At 36.3% G+C, this 22,420-nt stretch overlaps 2 protein-coding genes across 5 annotated transcripts in view; one reads left to right on the forward strand and one right to left on the reverse strand.

Moving 5' to 3' along the window:
• Positions 1-3,047: 3,047 nt before the first annotated feature.
• On the reverse strand, positions 3,048-22,285 carry Tmem59 (transmembrane protein 59). 4 transcript variants are annotated; one of them, XM_046450968.2, is made up of 9 exons: positions 21,897-22,285; positions 19,668-19,700; positions 18,597-18,702; positions 16,820-16,914; positions 14,391-14,543; positions 12,001-12,082; positions 10,660-10,741; positions 6,154-6,262; positions 3,048-3,676 (listed from the first exon to the last, which is right to left on the reverse strand). In XM_046450968.2, the coding sequence occupies exons 1-9, from the start codon at positions 22,083-22,085 to the stop codon at positions 3,521-3,523; spliced, it is 1,005 nt and encodes a 334-aa protein (XP_046306924.1). In that variant the 5' UTR covers positions 22,086-22,285; the 3' UTR covers positions 3,048-3,520. The 4 variants fall into 4 exon arrangements, with proteins under 4 accessions (XP_046306924.1, XP_046306922.1, XP_046306926.1 ...); XM_046450966.2 differs by having other exon boundaries at positions 10,660-10,744; XM_046450970.2 differs by lacking the exon at positions 19,668-19,700 and having other exon boundaries at positions 21,897-22,282.
• Tceanc2 (transcription elongation factor A N-terminal and central domain containing 2) overlaps positions 21,582-22,420 on the forward strand; it is a 37,400-nt gene continuing 36,561 nt past the window's right edge. Inside the window, exon 1 of the mRNA XM_046450974.2 lies at positions 21,582-21,722. The gene's annotated coding sequence lies outside the window, so the exon portion shown is untranslated. The remainder of the gene's footprint in view (positions 21,723-22,420) is intronic.

Here is a 22,420-nt window from a genome sequence, read left to right on the forward strand (position 1 = left end):
TCCACTGTGCTCAAGATCAAGACCAGGTTTAGAGAGATCCTTGATTATCTCATCTGTCTAGCTCAATCTATTGCTATGCTTTTTTATGCTGTATTTCAAGTCTACAATGCACAGTTCCCTACCTCCTTGCCTCTAGCCCTTTAGCCTACTGTTCCCATTGCCTAGGATACTGCTCCCTGTATTTCAACAGACTTTCCCTCTCCCTCCAGGTTCAAACTTGGCTTACTTTTTCCTGGAATTAGGGATTTATATTAATAACAATATTTCTCTCCTTAAACTCTGAGCATCTGGAGTCAGGCACTGGGCCTTACTGCAACCCTATCACCTAGTGTAGGGCCTGGTACTCAGGCTCTCAACTTGTTGCTGCATGGTTAACTGTGGATCTATAATAGAATGTCTGGGCAAAATCACTGCCTTGATGTGGTAGTAAGGGTAACCAGAAACCTCTAGATCACTATCCCCAATGTGATCCCTGAAAACTCAAGTCCACATAAGTTAAAATGGAGTTATTTTATGAATTTTAAAAATCCAAACTAGGTGTGGTGGCACAGGCCTGTAATCTTGGTGACTAGGGAGGCTGAAGCAGAAGGATCTTAAGTTCAAGGCCAGCCTTAGCAACTTAGTGAGGCCTAAAGCAACTTAGTGAGACCCTGTCTCAAACAGTAAAAAGGGCTAGAAATGTGGTTCAGTGGTTAAGCACCCCTGGGTTCAATCCCTGTTCCGCTCCCCTGAAGAGAATAAAATAAAATCCTGATAGAAGCAGTTCACTTCTCTAAGATAAAGCCTGACAAGCAACAAAAGGTAAATTGCTGGTTTTTGGCTGAAATACCAAAGCAAATTTCTGTGCTCAGATTCCCTGATGAAGGAGGCACTGCCAAGAATCTGAGATAAGACTGATAAACCTGATAATCTGGTAATTCCTAATTTACCAAAATGTATCATAAGAGTGCCCAGGAAGTTCTGTGAAAAGATGTGCAAGGGCTGGGGTTGTAGCTCAGTAGTAGAACGCTTGTCTTGCAGGCATGAGGCCCTGGGTTCGATCCTCAGCACCACATAAAAATAAATAAATAAAAATGAAGATATTGTGTTCATCTTCAACTTAAAAAAAAAAAAAAAAAAAAAAAAAAAGATGTGCAACCTGGGCCTACATCATTCTAGGTAATCACCTGAATTAGTATGTCTCTTGGATTACAGACCTGAACCTAGACTCAAGGGCCTGGAGAATTTGCTTAGGCCAGAGACAAGATTATCAGGAAGATGCTTCCTGTGTGGCAGAGAGAAGACAACGCCTCATAGGAAGAAGGAGCTGTGTAAAATTGCACCTGTCAAAGGACAAAACTGTTATCTCAGAAGGGGCCTGGAGTTTATTGCTTCAGTTGAGACTCTCAAGATCAGAAACATTTTTATGCTGTATACATTTGGGGGCATTTGTTATTTTTTTGTGGTGCTGGGGACTGAACCCAGGGCCTTGTGCATGTGAGGCAAGCACTCTACCTACCAACTGAGCTATATATCTCCAGCTCACAATTTTTTAAGTGAAACCAATTTTTAAAATGTCAGTTTTTTTGTTTTAAAAATTTTTATTGGTTATTTTCAGTTATATATGATAGTAGAGTCCATTTTTACATAATTATAAAAGCATGGAATATATCTTGGTCTAATCCAGACCCAGTGCCTCTCCTTCCCCTTTCTCTCCCCACTCCCTTCCTTCCATTGATCTTTCTGCCATTTACCCATAGGTATTTTTTAATTACTAATTTTGTGTGGATATATACGATGGTGAAGATTCTCAGTCTGGTTTAATCATGCCAAAAGTAAAAGGAGACAAATATCTAAGTGGTTAATAATGATCAGGAATGTTTTCACACACAATGAATTATCTCTTACAAACGAGAGTAGAAATGGTTTGATTAAACTTGGATACTTTCTGCTGTGTTGGGGACTGAACCCAGGGCCTCAAGCATGCTGAGCAATCACTCTACCACTGAGCTACACCCCCAATCTTGGATCAACATTTTCAAGAGAGAAGTGAAAGAATATGGGACAATTGTATAGTGGTTTCTTCCTATGTAGCTATTTCTTCGTATTGCTTTGTTTTTATAAGGGAGGCCTTTCTTAACAGTGGGCTCTCTGACTTCTGTATGTTTTTCCCCTTAGTTTGCTTTACTGGGTGCTTTACAATTAAACCCGTGTCTGATTAAGAAATATAAGTATACACTATGGATGGGAGAGATGACAACTTGCCTGCTTTAAAAAAAAATTTTTTTTAATAGTAACTCAAAAACTATTCCCTGTTTTCTCACAAAAATAAGGAATGTTTTCTTGGCAATGACAAGTTAGCAATCCCTCCTCTCTTCTTCATCTGGATGTATTCAAAACTTTCCAGCCCTCTATCTTCCAAATCTAGACAAACTATTTAAAAAAATCAAGGCCTGCATTTTGTGACCAGAAGTCTTACTTGATAAGCTGCTTAACTGTATTCTGACTCAGAGAAATCTAAAGACTAGGTTGTAGGGTGAGTGTGTGACTCACTCTGGTCAAACGGCACCACTGTAACTGTCAGTCATGCTCTGATTAAGCAAAGCACTGGTTCGCAAAATTATTCCACATTTTGTGGTGTAACTATACTGAATCAGATTTGGATTCTGACATATTGTTATATCTGATAGCACTCCTATTTTTACATTTGTATTACTGTAGGTAAAGGAATGGTAATATTAATTTTTGTCAAGTGAAATTTATACCTAATTCTGTACTACAAGAGTGTAACTCTTAGTGTCAAAATGAAAATTTTTCTCTGAAAATATTGTTACCTTATACTTGACACTATCTGATGGAGAACAGATAGTTCTCTGGAAAGACTCACTAACAAAAACATACAGCCCGGGCAAAATGACGTTAAATGTACTGCTGAGAGGCTCATTTTTGCTTCAACCCTGGCTACCTATTTACACAGCAGTAGACATGGAACACCTAATAATTCTTTTCTGGGTTAGGTGAGGGCAGGAGGGAAGACCAAGCAAATCAGATACTCAAATTTCAGCATATAATTATTCAAATAAAATTTTAATAATTTCAGTTCAATACAACTGAAAATGTAGTGTCATTAAACAGTATTTTCTGCTAAATTTCAAATTACAGGTTTGTGGGCCATTTTTGAGCAGAAGCATCCTACTAGGTAGTCAGTTTATTAGCTAAGAGAACTGACAGTATTGTGGCAGGAGGTGGGGAAGAACAATGATCAGCTCGTAGAATTTGGCTAAGAAAGAAAAGAAAAATTCAATGCAGTTAACAAAGTAGCTACAGACATTAGTAAAATAAAAACACAACCCCAAACATCCATGTCTTAAATTACTAGGAAAAAAATACAGGTAAAGTTACAGCAAATACAGTCTTCACAGATTTGGGTAACTTTATTTGCATTTATAGTGATTTCTTAAGGCTATGTCCAATGAAACCATTTTAAAAAGCTCTAGAAGAATGGAAATTTAAGTGTCTATGACACTTTTTAAAACAAAGCTTAAATTTCTGAATGAGCAAGATTCACTTTTGTAGGTAGAGGCCCTGCTTCTTCATGATCTTCAGTTTTAGATCTAACAACCACGAGAGAAGAAGCTGGATATCTGCTTAGCTTTTGTTCATTCACAAATTCCAAGTCACCATAGATACTCAGCTTCTGCAAGAGAAAAATCAGCACACATAAGGAATTTGATCACTGGGAACTTCTCCAAGTAAGTGATTTTGGCCATGAAAATCTAAGTAATTTCTCTAACATTACATAAAATGTAAAATTATTTTTATAATGAACAAAGGAGAAAATACCCCAAAAGAGGTAGAGTATTTATACTACAATATTCTAAAACAGGAAATAAAAACAGTAATATGTATCAAAAATCACTTATACTAAAAAAAAGGGCAACACAAAATTCTAGATACGATGAGTGACTTTCCTGCTTTTTTAAATATGTAGTTTGTAAATTTCTAAACTATTACAATACTTTTATAATAAAAAATGTACTTAAAATTATTACCTAGGCCAAGTATGGTTTCACCTACAGAGTTAAAGCCTAAAAGTAATATATCCAAATGGATTTTTTTCCACACATTTTTTGGAAAATATATCTTCTTAGAGAAGTACAGCCTCTTTTACAGTACAGCACATTCTCTGCTTTCCTTAACACTTTATACAACTATTATTGTGCCACTTAAACTAAACACCTTATCAGCCATAGTAAGATGGTATACAGTAAAAAATACAGGAGTTAATCTAAGGACATAAACTTCATTCCAGCATCAACACTTTCATAGTTATGCGATCTCAGAAAGGTCACCTAGACTCTGTAAGCCTGTTTATTCATCTATAAAATGGAATGATCAAACCTGCTGTAGAATACTGCTGGACACTGTACTGACATACAAAATATATGAAAATACTTTGTGAGTTATAAGAACTACTTAAATGTTAGTTATCAACACCATCCTAGTCTACTTTCTAGGTACCTGTGTCTACTCAACCATGCCAATGACTATTAGATTTTATTTTAATTTCCCTCGTTTCTTCTTTTCTCTCTTTCTATGGTGCTTTGGAGATAGAAGAAAACTCCAGTTTATTTCAGTTGGATCTGATGTCAAAAACCATTACCTTATAGTTATATAAATAACTTTCTTTCCTTGAATGCTAAGTTGAATCATCAAATTACATCATTTTTTTATATTTAGATTTTTTAATGCAAATTTTTCTATTTATATATGACAGCAGAATGCATTACAATTCTTATTACATATATAGAGCACAATTTTTCATATCTCTGGTTATATACATAGTACAATCACACTAATTCGTATCTTCATACATGTACTTTGGATAGTAATGATCATCACATTCTACCATCGTTAATTACCCCATACCCCCTCCCTTCCCCTCCAACCCCTCTGCCCTATCTAGGGTTCATCTAATCCTCCCATGCTCCTGCTCCCTACCCCACTATAAATCAGCCTTATTTGTTTTTTTGGGATCAGCTTACTTCACTTAGTATTATCTTCTCTAACTCCATCCATTTACCTGCAAATGCCATGATTTTATTCTCTTTTATTGCTGAGTAATATTCCATTGTGTATATAGGCCACACTTTTTTTTAATCCATTCATCCATTGAAGGGCATCTAGGTTGGTTCCATAGTTTAGCAACTGTAAATTGTGCTGCTATAAACATTGATGTGGCTGTGTCCCTGTAGTATGCTATTTTTAAGTCCTTAGGGTATAAACCGAGGAGAGGGACAGCTGGGTCAAATGGTGGTTCCATTCCCAATTTTCCAAGAAATCTCCATACTGCTTTCCATATTGGCTGCATCAATTTGCAGTCCCACTAGCAGTGTATGAGTGTTCCTTTTCCCCCACATCCTTGCCAACACTTATTGTTGTTTGTATGCATAATGGCTGCCATTCTGACTGGAGTGAGATGAAATCTTAAGAGTGGTTTTAATTTGCATTTCTCTAATTGCTACTGATGATGAACATTTTTTCATGTATTTGTTGACTGATTGTACATCATCTGAGAAGTGTCTCTTCAGGTCCTTGACCATTTTATTGATTGGGTTATTTGTTTTAAATTATAGCATTTTCTCCAAACAAAAATTCTTTACCTTGGCAGTTATATTTCCTGAGTCAGTTTAATTATAATTACCAAGGAAGTCACAATAGTATTTGCTCTCTAGGGGTTAGCTACAGAACACAACAACTCAGAATCAAACAGCCTAGTTTTACTGCTTCTAAAGCAATAATTACTCCTTAACATTTGTGGCAATTAATTTAAAATTTTAAGTGGTTCTACAAGTCATCTCTATGCCACCTTAGAAACTGAATGCTAATAGTTCTTTTCAGTCTCAGAGAACTGGGAAGAGACACTTTGCTCAAGGCAATCAACATTAACGTCACCACAGTAGTTACCATCATAGAAAACCAGGAACAATGATTCTTGTGTTGCAAACCTGTAATTTTCATATGTGCCAACCTGAACCAGATTAAAACCACCAAATCTTCTCTCATTCTGTTAGCCTTGTTTTTTTTTTTTTTTTTAGTTAAACAAATAAAGCACTTAAAATGGTTTCATATAGCTCAGTCTTAAAATGGCCCAAGGGTAAGAATTAAATTTACCTCAGAGGGAACATACTGCTCTACAGCTGTAGCAACAGCTGCACAACAAATCCAGAGCAACACCATCACCGAAAGGACAAGAGTCATGGTTAAAATCCACCCAGAGTTACTGGAAAAAAAAAAAAAAATCAACAATTGGTCATATTAAAATTTGGTAAAATAAAAAACAAAAGAGTCTTCACATAATTAAAGGCAAGCAGCCTTATACTTACCTGATTAATATAATTAAGACTTTGTGTACTATCTAAAAGTATTTTTAAAACATGCTAATAGAAGGAAACATTATAATAGCAACTAGTGCATTAGGGTGATATGATGTCCTTTCCTCCATTTCTAAAGTTTCTGTAGCATGGCTACATAACTTTCATAAATATAATAATGATGATAATAATAAAATCAAACACATTGACTTTTCACTAAATACATAAAATTAAACTACTTTATTGTTAATAATACTTTCTAGGGCAAATAAGTGTCCTATAAGTTGAAAAATTAATTATATTAAGTGTCACATGTTATTTTTTGCAAGGCATTACATTATACTTTAGGAAAACTCAATATCTCAAAAAGTTATGAATTAGGTAAATTAAAAAATGATCATTTGTTTTACAGATTCACAACTGGCTTCCAAAATTCAGCTTACCTATAACAATTCAAATATTTAACTGCTACAATTTACTTATTCTTGAATTTAAAAGAACTCATCTGAGGCACCTTGTAACCATTATGATATACCATAATAAAGAGACAGTTGTATTTTCATTTTGATTAAAAAATCTTTAGGCAGAGATAAGTTAAGAGAATCAGTTACTATAGAATTTTTTTTTTCATAATTGACTTAATTCAAAGAACCGGGCCTAGAGGTGCTGGCCTGTAATCCCAGCAGCTCAGAAGGCTAAGGCTCTACGCAACTCAGCAAGACCCTGTCTCAAAATAAAACAGAAAAAGGGCTGGGAATGTGGCCCAAAGGTTAAGTACCCTTGGGTTCAATCTCCAGTACCTAAAATAAAATAAAACAAAAAGATTCAAAGAACAGGAAAAAGTCAAGCTTTTTTTTTTTTTAATGTTTAAGAATCTAATTCTGGGCCTGGGGTTATAGTTCCGTGGTACAGCACTTGCCTACCATGCATGAGGCCCCAGGTTTGATCCCAGCACTATGGAGGGGAAAAAAAAGAAAGAAAGAAAAGAATCTCATTCTGAAAAACTGTATATTATTGGCTGCCAAGCTGTGCATCAGTCCACTGGTCCCTGCCAAGACGTAGCAGCAGAGTGGTGGAGCTGTAGAGCCAGGCCTAAGCACAGGTAGACAGCATGGGGTTGGGCACAAGGAACCAACCACATGGTGGGCCTGAGGTACAGACCAACGCCCCAGGTGAGCCAAGGAGTACTGACCTGTCATCCCACCAGAGCTCAGCACTGCCCAGTGGACACCAGCTCCACACAGCACTGCAGCTCCAGACCCTACCCCCACCCCCACTGAGCATATGTGACTTGTGAGAAAATGGAAGTAAGTCAACCCTGAATGGGATTCAGGGCTAACCAATATCATTAGTACTTTTCCAAACTCTTAAGTAGCATAATTTTGAATCAATAGTACTTTTCCAAACCCTGATTAGTATGAATTCGGACCAACAGTGTTGACCCAAGTGCTACATAAACCCCTAGACTAGTACACTTAGGTGGCAACTCTCTTCCGTCCCCTCTCAACTTGTGGGAGTTGTTCTTATTTCTATTCTTCAATAAATCCTACATGCCTAAATCTTACACTCATTCATCCTGGCCTATGGATTTCATTCTTCCATTCATAAGACAAGAACTCAGAAAGAAGAAACTGATGGTGAGCTGCTGGGGTCTGTTGCAACACTGGAAGGCATGGCCATTAAGAGATGCAACACTTCTCCACTGCAGAGACCTGTAGCTTGTGCAGACCTCACCTTCAAGAGGAAGTGGAGAAACTTGGGTATCAATATGGTAGTCTAATTTTTCACATTTCTGCTCATCAGATCCTACCTAATAAATATCTGTACTTACCAACATAATCCATTCACTTAATGGTTTGTCAACTCTTGGACATACCAAAGAAATAGTATACCCAGACATTGTCTCCCAGCAAAAGAGGTGGATTTTGGAGAATGTACTGTATTAAAAAGCAGGGAAATTTACTGTTATGCCTTAAAGCATTCCAATTTAAAAAGAGTAAGATATATTTTTAATGGAAAAAACACCTACTTTTCTCTATATGATTCAGCCCTACTCTGAGAACTACGGAATCTATTTCTATGAATGAGGATACACCTGATAACTGGATTGCACTAGCAACTTGTTAAAGACAGAAAACTGGGGCCCAGCCAGGCATGGAGGCACAAACCTAATAATCCCAGCTACTCGGGAGACTGAGGCAGGAGGATCCCAAGACTGAAGCCAGCCATGGCAACTTTGTGAGACCCTTTTTCAAAATAAAGTAAAAAGGTTAGGGATGTAGATCAGTGGTAAAGTGCTTACATAGCACATGTGAGGCTCTAGGATCCATCTCTAATACTGGGGAAAAAAGAGAAGAAAAGAAAACCAGGGCTAATCTTAAAGTTCATCTTCTTCCTCAACCTCAATAACAAAGAAATCCCTACATCATAGAGTCTCAACTATCTCTGTTATCTCCTGTTCTGCTTATCAACAGCCCTAGTTCAGGCCTTGTAATTTCTTGCTGACTTACCAAAGCTCTCCAGCCTGATCCTTTAATTTATCCTTCACATAGAGGCTTCTTCCTGAAAATTATATTTGATTATTTTGCCACTTCTGTCTGGTTCTTGTCTGCCTATTTTGGTCAAATTTGTGACAGTCCTGGACTTCCATAAACAGTAATATACTTCATACATTTAATAGGAAGACACTTTATCTGAAAAAAACTTAAGTTCAGGGCCAACCTCAGCAACTGAGTGAGATTCTGTCTCAAAATAAAAAAGAAAAAAGGTTGGGAAGGTAGCTCAGTAGAGTAAAGCACCCCAAAGATCAATCTCCATTACCCCCACCCCACCCCCCTGCAAAAATGCCAGGTAATGTACTATTGAGAATCAATTATAATTTTAGATTAGGCAATTATTTAAGTTTCTACAAATTTAAAACTGCAAAATAAATAATAAACCGAAAACCAAAAACAACCTAAATAAATGCAAGAGAAAAACTGTCTTTTTCTTTTTTGCACAAGTCAAAAGCAGGTTTATAAATGAAAGGAAGAAGAAATTTAAAGTTAAACCCTCATTTCTTACATAGTCTTTAAACATTTTGTTTAGAAAAGGTATTAATTTAAAGTGCCATATAACATTATTAATATGTGATAAAACCTGCTAAGAAACTGTAGGAAGCACACAGTTTGAACAACTGTAGCATTATATTTGAGACAGAACAGCCCATTAGAGTGTACACATTGTGAAACAGACCTGTTAAGACTTGTATAGAAGTGCTTGGTCTGGTATCTGACACAGGAGAAAACAATCAGTAAGTGACATAGCCCACTGTGACACAACCCCCCCCACTCCCCAACCTTTGTGGGGAAGGCAGCAGAGAAGATAAGAAGACTCATATTAGAATGCCTTGGAGGAGAGAAGATAAGAAGACTCATATTAGAATGCCTTGGAGGAGTGCAAGCATGTACACTTGATAAAATCCTCTTCTTACCCTCAGAAAGCTCAACAGTCCTTCCTAAGAAAGAATAAGGTACCCTTTACTCCTGTCTCCTGTTTTCCTTGTCATACTTAAAAATCCCTGGCTTAGAGATGACATTTCATAGTGTAGGATACAAAGCCTTTTTTTTTTTTTTTTTTGAGAGAGAGAGAGAGAGAATTTTTTAATATTTATTTTTTAGTTTTTGGCGGACACAACATCTTTGTTTGTATGTGGTGCTGAGGATCGAACCCGGGCCCATGCATGCCAGGCGAGCGCGCTACCGCTTGAGCCACATCCCCAGCCCAAGCCTTTCTTATAGTCTTTATCTGTCTCCTCTAGCCTCATATCTGGCCATTCACATAAAAACAACAACAAAATCAGATCCCAAAACCATTCAGACATATTTTAAATTAGAACTTCATTTAAATATCTAGAGAAGCACATTTTTTAACATTAATCAAGGAATCCTAACAAGTAGAATGCTCTTACACTGTGGAAAACAAAACAATCTGCTTGGATTTCACTAAAGTAACATGGGAGAGGAGGAGCTAGGAAGAGGCTGGTCAAGGGGTACACAGTTATAGTAAGTACTGGCATTTTATTGCATAGAGTTAATGATAATGTATTATACATTTTAAAATTGCTAGAACAGAGGGTTTTGAATGTTTCACCACAAAGAAATGATAAAGATTTGAGGTGGTATGCTAATTACTGATTTGATTATTATGCAATGTATACATATATCAAAATATCATTTTGTACCTCATACATTTGTACAACTATGCATCAATTAAAAAAAATAGAACATTTAGTTTATCTTCTGTACACAAAAAGAGGCATACATACAGAGAGAGGCATCTTAAAAAGCCATCGCTTTCTCCATTCTCAAGATAGTTCCTGTGTGCTTGAGCACTTCTCATTTGTAGATCTGCTGAAATAATAGTACAAATTTATTACATCCTATATTCTAAAAGCTAGTCTCAAATGTTTACCTCTAGATATACTCACTGCACAGATATTCAACAGTTTTTATATGTGTAATCTTAACACATTTTATATGCTTGCAAGTTCCTTTGGTACATCAAAAACCAAATGGCTATTCTACCACATAAAAGGTTTTCTTATTTTCAAATTCTTATTGACATTGATGCTGTTTAATTACATGTAGGCTTGAATGACAGAATTTGGTTTATTCTAGCCTAATTAAAAGATGGTCTTGTGTATGTTATGTGCTATAATTGTCCACAGTTCCTATCTGCCAATATAATCAGAAGTTAATTAAATCAGCATTTAAAGTAAGGTTATTTATTTATTTGTACTGGGGATTAAATCAAGGGGTGCTCTGCCACTGAACTACATCCTCAACCCTTTTTATACTTTATTTTATAATAAAGAAAGATTCTCACTAAGTTGCTCAGGCTGGCCTTGAATTTGTGATCCCCCTGCCTCAGACTCTTGAGTACCTGGAACTATAGGAATGTGCCTGGCTTGGTAGTCTGTAAAATTTAAAAAGGAAGCTGTGTTTTAACTTGATGTCTTATGATCCTATGAGTTAAATTCACTTTTTTTTAAAATTTATTTTTTAGTTTTAGTTGGACACAATACCTTTATTTTATTTATTTATTTTTATGTAGTGCTGAGGATCGAACCCAGGGCCTTGCATGTGTTAGGCAAGGACTCTACCACAATCCCAGCCCCAAAATTCACTTCTAATATGAAAATAAAACTATATGGGCTGGGGTTGTAGCTCAGTGGTAGGGTGCTTGCCTAGCATGTGTGAGGCCCTGGGTTTGAGCCTTAGCACCACATAAAAATAAATAAATAAAATAAAGATATTGTGTCCAATTACAACTAAAAAAAATTATATAAATAGAATAGAATAGAATAAGGAACTCATACTTTGGAGATAGTTAGTTTTAATATTTGGTTAATTTGTTGGGAAATACCAGAATATTTCACTAGTGCATACTCAAAAAATGAAACAACCTAAAGGTTTTAAAAACAGGGGTTCACAAGTGTGGTCCCCAAGATGACAGCATCAGCAAAATATAGAACTTGTAGAAACTCAAATTCTCTGATCCTCTCCCAGACCTAGTAAATTAGAAATATGCAGGTGGAAAATCAACCCTACTATAACCAGATTTGACTACTAATGTTTTTATCCAAGCCATTTAAAATAAAACTTACAGGACATTTTGCTTAGAGATGATTCTCTCAAATTTGTAGGTTCCTGCTCCAACTGTGGTGCATACTGAATTTCTGGCTTAGACTAAAATGATAATGAAAGCAGTTAAGTCATTTGTCTTTCTTAAACTTTTTTTCCACAGCAAGTTCTATAACATATTATCTCTATAAACACTTCAGCTGAGAAAATGTAACAGAAGTCTGGTATAAAACATATTAATTATAATATGTTTTAATTGCATTTCCTGACATTAGATCTAATGCTTTGCAAAGAAACAGATTTCTGAAATCATCAACTATTTAGGCAGTTTAATTTTCTGACCAAATAAAGTGAGCCAGAGAGAGAGCAAGAGGCAAATTATGCATTAAACACCAGAACCTGTAAAAATAATTTCTAACTCTAGTTGATCAGGAATAACTCAGCTGACAAAAACTTTTGGCTAAACACATATTTATTTTTTTCTTTTCAAAGTATTAACAATTCATAAACTGTAGGCAAATACTCCATATTTTCCATCTTTTATATAGCTCTAATTCTCTGAAATGGGGTTCCTCTATCCTATTTACAGTCAAATTGACACAAATTCTACAGAGAACAGCTAATCTCACATCTAATGAGGAACAAGTGAGGGCTCCATTCTCAGTCAACTTAAGTTTTAATGGCATTACGTAGCTTAAGAACACAGAATTTGCTCATGAACTAATTATTTCAGTGCTGGGGATTGAAGCCAGGGCCTCACACATCCTGGGCGAATGCTCTACCACTGAGCCCCATCCTCAGCCCTATTAATTTTCTATTTTGAGACATAAGTCTCCCTAAATTGCCAAGGATGGCCTCAAATTTGCAATCTTCCTGCCTCAGCCTTTCAGGTTGCTGGGATTATAGGCATGTACCACCATGCCCATAAATATAAAGTCAGAAAATTTCTGTGTTTTACTTACCACCTTATTAGGTACAGGGGACCCAAGCTTAGGATAGTGCTCAAAACGACATACTAGCCATTCAGTAAACCGCTTAAATGGCAATAATTAAAAGGTATACCATATTATCTAAGAGGAAGACAGTGTCACAACATAATTTATTGACTGGCAAATTTGAGGAATTTATGGAATTAAATGGAAGACAGCATGGTAATGTGGTATACTTGCCTTGGAGCTAAAGTACCCTGCATTTGAAGCCTAATTCCGTCACTTAACTGGCAACATGACCTTAAAAACAAGCTAAACTCACAGTTGCCTCATCAATAAAATAGAGATAATATAACCTCATAAAGTTGTTTGAAGATGTGAGATAATATAGTTAACTTCCATATATCATCCATAGGTTTCACTTCTTTGGATTCTGCAATCATGGATTCAACCAATCATGGATCAAAAATATTTGGAAAAAATCTGTACTGAAAAAGTACAGATTTTTCCCTGTTGTCATTGAATGATGCAGTATAACAACTATTTACATTGTCTTACACTGCGTTAGATATTATAAGTAACCTAGAGATGATTTAAAATGTAGTAATGCACTGTTCAACAACAGCCTGCATATTTGATGGTGGTCCCATGACCGTAGCATGTAGTCATGTTTTAGCCATTCTAGTTTAAGTACTCACTGTGAGGTTTCCACAACAAAGAACTTGCCTGATCATGTATTTTTCAGACTGTGTCCCATTATTAAGTGACACATGACACATTATTAAGTACATGAGAGGGTTGTGTAGGCTACATGCAAATACTGCACCATTTTATATAAAGGTCTAGAGCATCTTAAAATTTTAGTATCCACAGAAGTTACTGGAACAAATCCCTCATAGACAACTCAGGAATAAACAAATCCCCCATAGTTAACTCAGGGATAACTGCATATATAAAATGCCTAGTGTAACTGAATTTTCTAGGAACAGCAGCTATTATCAAATCACATGGTACATGAGAGGAAAAGTTATCTCTAATAAGAAAAATGTTTTCCCACAAGTTCTCTTAAAAGAATTATGAGAAAAAGCATATTTTTAATTATAAACAACTAAATATTATGTCATATTACTTTCCTCTAATATCTGTATGCTATCTGCCACTGTTTACATGCAAAATATATTAATTATTCTTATTTCCAATATCTAAAGATTTCAATTTTATCAATTTAACTACCAAAAATTTTAGATGACTCAAAGTTCCAATTAGATAAGAACAAAAAGGCTTTAGATAGGGCTTCTAGGAGCACAAGAAAGGGCAAATTACACAGTGTTCTCATGTCCCCTATTTTTATGAAGGCCAAATAAGTATTATTTGATCACATGTATTTGTAAGTGACTGAGTATATGGTTATATGCCAAGACATTCTTTAAGAACAATACATTTACTGTTGTTATTTAGATGAATCTATGAAACATGGTTGTTACCTGGAATATAACTATTTTTCCATCATCAGCTTGAAGATAAAAAGTCCATGAAGAGGTTATGAAGCTCTGTGCAGAGTCCATCACGTCACTCCAGAATGACCTCACGAGAGTTAGAGGGAACAAGAGATGCATTTTTGGCATCAGGGACATGAGCTAAACAAACAAAAAATTTAAATAATGAGAAATACATTATATATGTATGTTCAAGATTCCTCAAATCCTTACTGGGATATGGAATAAATAATTACACGATTTCACCATAATCATTAGCATTAAACTTTTAGATACCTATGCAAATTAATTAATGGCAAAGCCTAAAATTCCAGGCTTCTTTAATTGCACCAAACACATAAGCTACTTGTCCCCTCTAACACAATAGCAGGCTTTTGAGTCAGATTCAAAAATATTGACTTTTAAGATTTGATTAAATACAGACTAATAAGGTCTTCAGAGGTAGAATGAGAGGGGACAAATCATACCATTCTCATCTTTAATGCTTTCATGTAGAATAAATCATGCTATTACGAACATTAATAAAAATAAGGAAAAAATCAACTAAAAGAATATATGCATAACATGTGAGAATCTGGTAATAGAATAGGGTGAGGAGATTATTTTAGGGTTAAGTATATGTAGTAGGTGCTACTGATAGATTTAACATAATTGGTATCACCTCCTATCTAATTCTGACTTATTTAGCAGCACTGGGCTCCTTAGTGTGAAATAACACTAAGGCATTATGGGATATTTAGAACAGTTTTTTAGAATCAGAAGATCTATATTCAGGATCCAATTTTCCCATTTAATAGTTGAGAACTCTTTCAATGATTCACTGAATAAGCATTTTATTGAGGTTATAAATTCAAACAGACTGGGGATCATGTGTGGTTTTAATCATCAATGAATATCTATGTTTTATCTGTATAATCTATATAAAACAGAGTTTCAACACAGGTTGATACGTACATACAGTGAGAGGGGTAGTTTGTATGTATAAACAGTGAGTATATATACATACACAACTGGGGTGAGGGGTAGATAAAAAGGTTTCGTAAAGAAATGACATTGTCTACAGTCAAGGATTCACCAGGCACATGGGAAGTAGAAGGAACAGACATGAAATAGCATGTCATAACTTGAGAACTGTTTAGTATGTACACAATAAGCAGAAAAGGAACTTAAAACACTTGAAATGTTTAATGGCTCTTAAACAGTTAAAAATATGCTTAACGTTGGTTAAGAGAAATACAAATTAAAACTACAATAGATTGCCAAGGGTTGGGGAGAGGACAGAAGGAGAGTGACTGCTAATGGGTATGAGATTTCTTTTGAGAGTAATGAAATATTTTGGAATTAGATGATGATGATGTTTGTACAACTTTGTGAATATATTAAATATCACTGAATTATACACTTTAAAGGGTAGATTTTTCATAATATGTTGCTCTTTTTCTCAAAATTAAAAATGCACATACCTCTTAACTCAGTAATTCTATACCTATGGTTTTAGTCTATAGGTATATTCACAAATGTGCACAATATAGAATATCATTTATAAAATAAAAAGATTTAAAAAAAACCCCCACATTTACAAATAAGGGATTGCTTACATAAATGATACACCTATATGGAATATTATATAGTGGAAAAATGAGTACAAGCTCTTCATTTATACTTGTATCTACGTAAATATGTATATTCCTTTACATGCATAAAATTCCTCCATACTGATAACCTTGCCTACAAAATGGAGGAAAATTGAGTGCTTGACACAGAAAACTTTTCACAAATGGGGAGTAGAAGAATAGCAACATATATTTCCTATGTAAAAATTAATAAAATTAAGAACTATTCCTCTAGTATGTTTGGAGTATAGAGTATGAGGAGTAGGGAACTTTAAGAGATGACACTGGAGAAGTAATCAGGAGCTAGGCTGTGATAATCATTTGAAATTATACCTATATGTATTTGGGAACTACTGAATTATGTAAGACAGGAGAATGACATAATATTTGCATTTAGAAAAAACAAATATCTAGACCCGGTTAAAGTGGAAAAACTGTGAAAAATAATTTAGCCAATATTGATATAAAACAATGATTAGCTGACTTAAGGTAATGGCAACTGGGATGCAAAAAAAGGACTCAGATACTAATTTCTCTTATGCTCAGTTTTTTCACATGTAAAATTGGATATCTCTACCGAACATAAGAAACAAAATGAAAATATAGAAGTAAATGTAATTTTTAACAGAAAAGCATTGTTTAGAAGTCATTCAACTGACTTCCATTTGTAAATATAATTTGTTTGATGAAAACTAAATGTAAAATACAATACTTAAAATAGGATCAAGTGGGTAATAAGCACTTCAACCAATACAAGTCAGAACTATGGAGCAGGCAATTTTGAAAGGCAATATGGTTTCATACTTGTTCTTGTCTCAATTCAGCAAATGGCAGCTGATTCTGGCAACCAAGATGGCAAGCATATTGCTCATCAGATTGGGAATATGCTTCTGTACATGCTGAAAGAGAAAAACAGTCAAATTTAAAAAGAGACAGGGGATGAAAAGAGAATGGATAGGAAGAGAAAAAAAAAGGATTTGGCATTTTATAAAGAAATTTCTTATACCTAAATAAGTATTTCATCAACATGAATTTCCAAATTTGATAATAGTAGGAAATGTAATATTTTAATAGAACTCCATATTATCTCCCTTCCACAAGTCAAATGTTTCATGTAATAATCTATTAATTATACATCCAGGTTCTGGCTATATGATGGCAATCATATAGGGGAAAAGCATGAACTGGTGTCCTGAGGATGTCATTCAAAGTCTTAGTTCCATCATTTGTTGTAACAAAATGAGGTGTTTAACCTCTGATCATTGATTTCTAAAAATCTAAAATAGAAATACCACTGCCTACCTCAGGTTGATGAAATAATAAGTGATTTATATAAGTATTTGAGATTACTGTTAATAAACGGATCACTTAGTTGAGAAACAAGGGTATCAGAATGGCAAGGGAAAAATAAAATAAATCAATTAGTTTAACGCCCTAAATTCTAAGAAAACTGAACTAGGAAATGTTGTCTAGTAGGTGACTCTAAAATTAAACTGGCCCTTTACCAGACATATTCTCTCCATTTTGTTCATTGAAGCCATTTTTTTCTTGTGATACAACATTTCATCAATATAATAATTGTGTTTTTCTTCTCAATTCAGTCATGAATTTGTAAACTCAGAGGTGCTAGATATTAAGCTGAACAGCATTAAGCAAATATAAAGATGGCCAATTAGAAGACTGAGCCATAAAAATGAGTTTACAATACAGAAGACTGGATATGAGCCTTGGTGTGGTGATAGGTGATATTCTACACTGAATAAACTGTACTGATTAGGGAAATTCCATTACACTTATTTATAAATGTCCACTGAGCCCTGATTATAGATTTATTTTATTTATTTATTTTTATTTTTTAAAAAATATTTATTTTTTAATTTTAGTTGGACACAATACCTTTATTTTATTTACTTATTTTTATGTGGTGCTGAGAGCCCCTATAGATTTATTTTATTAAAAACAACTCTTCTAGCAAAAGGAAAGAACAGTGATTCAACTGGTAACAAAGCCTCTGGTTACTTCTTTTACTAGCACTAGCATGACCAACAAAGAATATACTATTAAATACTGAGTCAGAAGCCTGACTCAGGGGCTGGGGTTGTGGCTCAAGTGGTAGTGCATTTGCCTAGCATGTGTGAGGCACTGGGTTCAATTCTTAGCACCACATATAAACAAATGAATAAAGGTCCGTCAGTAACTAATAAATTTTTTTTTAAAAAAAGCCAGATTCAGTAAAAGCCTTCAAGTTAAGTCAACCAACCTGTGATTCAAAGGCTTAGGAAAATTATACTACCTCTGAAAAGGTAATGATGAATTACAGGTAGAGTAATTACTGCTGCATTTGTCTAAACAGAATATTTAAACAAAGGTGTTCGATCCATAGTACAAAATAAATAATGTCTCAACAAACAGATGAAATTTAAAGCCCATGAAATTTCTAGAAACACCCTAAAAACTCTAAATTCATAATAACTACAATATGTTGGATGACCAGTTTAAACAGTATGTCATTTTCTAAGGAAAATGCATAAAAACATAACACAACTCAAAGAAAACACCAATGTTCTATATAGCTTCTTACCAGATTCACATTCCAATTTGGTCCGATTTAAATCAATTCCATCATCCACAAACTGACAAATTGAAAACAGCCTGCAACCTCTTTGACAAGCATACAACTCCTCTTCCTAGGGAGATCAAGAACAGGGAGGATTACCAAAAAGTAAGATTTTTTTTCTCAGGTAAAAAAAGGTCAAGAAGAAAGTAAAGTTAGTAGGATTTATTTTAAACCATCCAATGACTTTTATAACTGAAAGAAAAAAAAAATGAAAGGAGCGAAGTAACACCCAACATTTGTACAACATAAAGAAGTTTAATTCTTAATTTTAAAAGGGATACCAAGAAAAACATCTAGTAGCTAAAACTATCATCCTTTTCCCATATTCTGTGGTCACAATTTGTGGGGAAAAAAATTGAAAATAAAAATGACAGTGACATAATCAGAAACCTAACAAAGAGAGAAAGAAGTAAGCAGTACCCTATGACCAAAGGTGTGCTTCTGCCACATGGTGTTTAAATCTTAGGATTATAGTGACTAGCTTCAGGGGGCAAATGGGTCACAAAGGCCTATCAATAAAGTGAGGTATACATGTATAAAAATGCTATGTAAAAGAATTGCTTAAGTTTGACTTACTTTAACTGCAAACACAAACAAGAGCAGAGTGACATACAGAAAAAGCTACTGCAATAGTTGGACCTAAATCAAACCATTTAAGGAAGTAACAGCACAAGTTACTTTACCTGTCAAAATCTCAGCTTTCTCATTACAAAAGGAGACAATAGCTATTATCTCCAAACTCCTCAATAATTCTAGAAGACAGCTATTCCTAGCACAGTGCCTGAGACATAGAGCGTACTTAACAAATGGTAATATTAAATATAATAGATTTTAAAAATAAGAAACAATAATTACAAGTATCACTGTACACGTGTGGGAGCTCAAAATAGGATGGACGTATGGTTCTTCATTACTGAAAAATAGTAATTGCTTAATAATACTAACAACAGTGTTTTCAACAGGTTTTTTTTCTATGATAAATACATATAGTTTTCAAAACAGACTAGTGCATACAGGGAAGCCCCTTCAACTTACTGTGTGGTCCACTGTGTACAAACTGGCAGGCACCTAATAAGGAAACAGCATGTGCATATACCAGTTAGCAACTAATGGAATACAATGGTATGCATTTCTTTCCAGCAGAAGAATTAGTAAAATTAATGCAGCAGAACAATACATAAGAGATGGCTGCAGATCTAGTATCAAATAAGTTTTATTATTAAACCTCAAAGGTTTTTGGACCTCAGTTCTAGTTGCATTTATTAAGCTCTTGTATGTGCCAGTTAAAAGTATCAGACCAGAAGAGGCTATGTGAGCTTATAAATTCATCTAATTTCTTATAACACACACCGCTTTTTCTTGAATGGCAAAGCATTATAATTTGCTGAAAGGCCAATAGAAATCAGTGAAATAAATACATTATATACTTGTAATGCAATTTTATTAATAGGTGACAGCACAGGGCAACAGTTTGATGACTGAATTCTTATTCCACTACTTCTCTGTCATAGGACCTTCGGTAAGTCACTTAACCTTTCCTAGTTTTAATTTTAAAACACTACTTGTCAAACACTACTTTGCAGGACTGTTTTGAGAATTAGAGAATACAATAACATAAATTCCCCATCATACAGGTTAACAGATAGTAGAGAGTCAATAAATTTTAAGTCCAGGATATTTAGGGAGCCATAAGATTTAGGGTTCCTGGTAAGAATTCTTTAATGAATGAATAAACATGACTTATCAATAAAACACTAACTGTTAGAAAACAGTGGCTATTTAAAAAACGGAAAGGTTCCCAGTATGTATATCCTTTCAAATTATTTATTTTCCCAGCATTCTGCCCCATACTACATATTTGCTAGGAAAATCTCAAAAAAGAAAACAAACATTAGAACAATACAAAGTAAGTCTTGACCTAATTCTAGGCCAAATCAATATTAATGAGTTTCTTCTTAGTAGCCTCTTAATGATGTGAAATTTGTTTGTAAGAAGATAATAGTGTAGTTAGGGGCAGTATTCATTGACTTAAGTCTGGAAGTCTTAATTTCTCATTTCTCTCAATTAATATCTTGCACTCTGAACGTTTTAGAATAATCTCATCTTCTATGCTTTTTTAAAAATTGATAATCCTCATGCAATTAAGTAAACAAAGTACAGAAAGTAACAGCATTTGGGACTTTTTCAAAGACCTGAAAACACTTCCCAATATGGAACATCGTAAATGTCACTGGAATTGTCTTCATAGCCACTCTGTAGTTGAAGAGTGCAAAGAAGACAAGCCACATCGGTTAAGCAAATAGCATTCAAGAGATGAAGGGAAAACGAGGGAAAAGAGAGCCCAGCAACATCAGCAAAAGCACTTATAAAGTAAAGTGTGGGGGAGAATATACCCAAATTATATATGGGGAAGGTGTGGGGAGAGTTGTCAAGCAATTTAGAATGCTGAGTAAACAGACTTCTTAAGAGGCCGAAAAACAATTTGAGAAGTGGGATGAAATTAAAGGAAAGGCAGCAGCTAGGAGCTAGGGGCTAAGGACATGGGGCAGGGGGCAGGAAGTGCGAGTAGGGTGGCCCTCTCTTAAACTGTGAACACCCTTCTGAGGACAGTCTAATCTTTACCACCCAACAGATTCCATCTTCCGCACACTGAGTAGTTTGTTGGTTTTTGTTTTCGAAGGCAGAAACCTAACTGGTGCTTCTCTAAGACATTCCAGGTCTTATGGGCAACATGCCAACACAGGCGGAAGCCCTTTCTGGACGTCTCACGACTCCTGGGGCTGCTTAACACTTTTCAGACTATAGTGAAATAAATTGTCTACTTGTCCGACTCCCCACTCTGCACTCCCGAACCACAGAGGCGCTCAATAAACATGGGTGTCAGTCTTCCGCGGACTCGTGCATCGGCGCCTCCCTCCCCACCCCCCTTGCGCTCCTTGCAGGCGAGGACCCGCAGTCATCACCCGCATCCTCCTTCTCGCCAGTGTTCGACTCTGCTGCCGCTTGTCAAGCACCCACAGGAAAGCGACCGGTTCCTTCTCAGCGTGGGGGCCCCCAGCCTATCACCGAGTAGTGCAGCACAAACTTCCGGTAATGAAAAGCAGGAACGGGGTGCAGGCGGGGTTAAGGAGGAAAACAGGGGCTACAGGGGCAGATCGCGGCTCTAGGGCGGATTCACCGCCAGGGTCCCAGAGCCGACACTGGTGTGGGGAGCCGAGATGGGAGGCCTGGGAAAGGTGGAAGCCCGGTTTGGACGGGCCCTACCTTGGGGTAGGTGTGCAAGGGGTAGGTCAACTGGCAGGCCCGGTGGCAGGACGCCGTATCACCCAAGACCGAGTCAAACGCTTCAGCCGCAGCGGTCCCGGAACCTCCGGCCAGGGCCATGGTCAGCAGCAGCAGCGGCGGGAGCCCCAGTTGAGCCCGAACCCAGAGGCTCGCCTTCGGCGCCGCCATTTTGTTCCCCTCTGTCAGAGCAGCTCCTCTTGTTGCTGTTTTCTTTTCAGGGTTTCTCCTCCTTCCGGGCCAGCCCCTTTCCCGCCCCGCCGGCCGCAGCTTCCGCCTCAGCCGCGGCCTCGGCTCCGCCTGAGCCTACCCGAAATTGCCGCCGCGGGCCCCACCTCCGGGATTAGGAACCTCTAGGCCGGCGTGGGGAGGTGGGCCCAAGCATCGCGATTTTCGGCGCGGAGCGGCGCCGGCTCCGCCCCTCGCGGGGCAGGCTGGGGCTTGTAGTTCTTCGCGGTGTCGGGCGGCGTGCCGGAGGGGAGCGGCTCCCGGGGACGGCTACCGCC

The sequence above is a fragment of the Marmota monax genome, unplaced genomic scaffold, assembly GCF_021218885.2.
Source record: "Marmota monax isolate L192 unplaced genomic scaffold, Marmota_monax_Labrador192_F-V1.1 WCK01_AAM20220418_F8-fsc00023, whole genome shotgun sequence".
NCBI lineage: Eukaryota > Metazoa > Chordata > Mammalia > Rodentia > Sciuridae > Marmota > Marmota monax.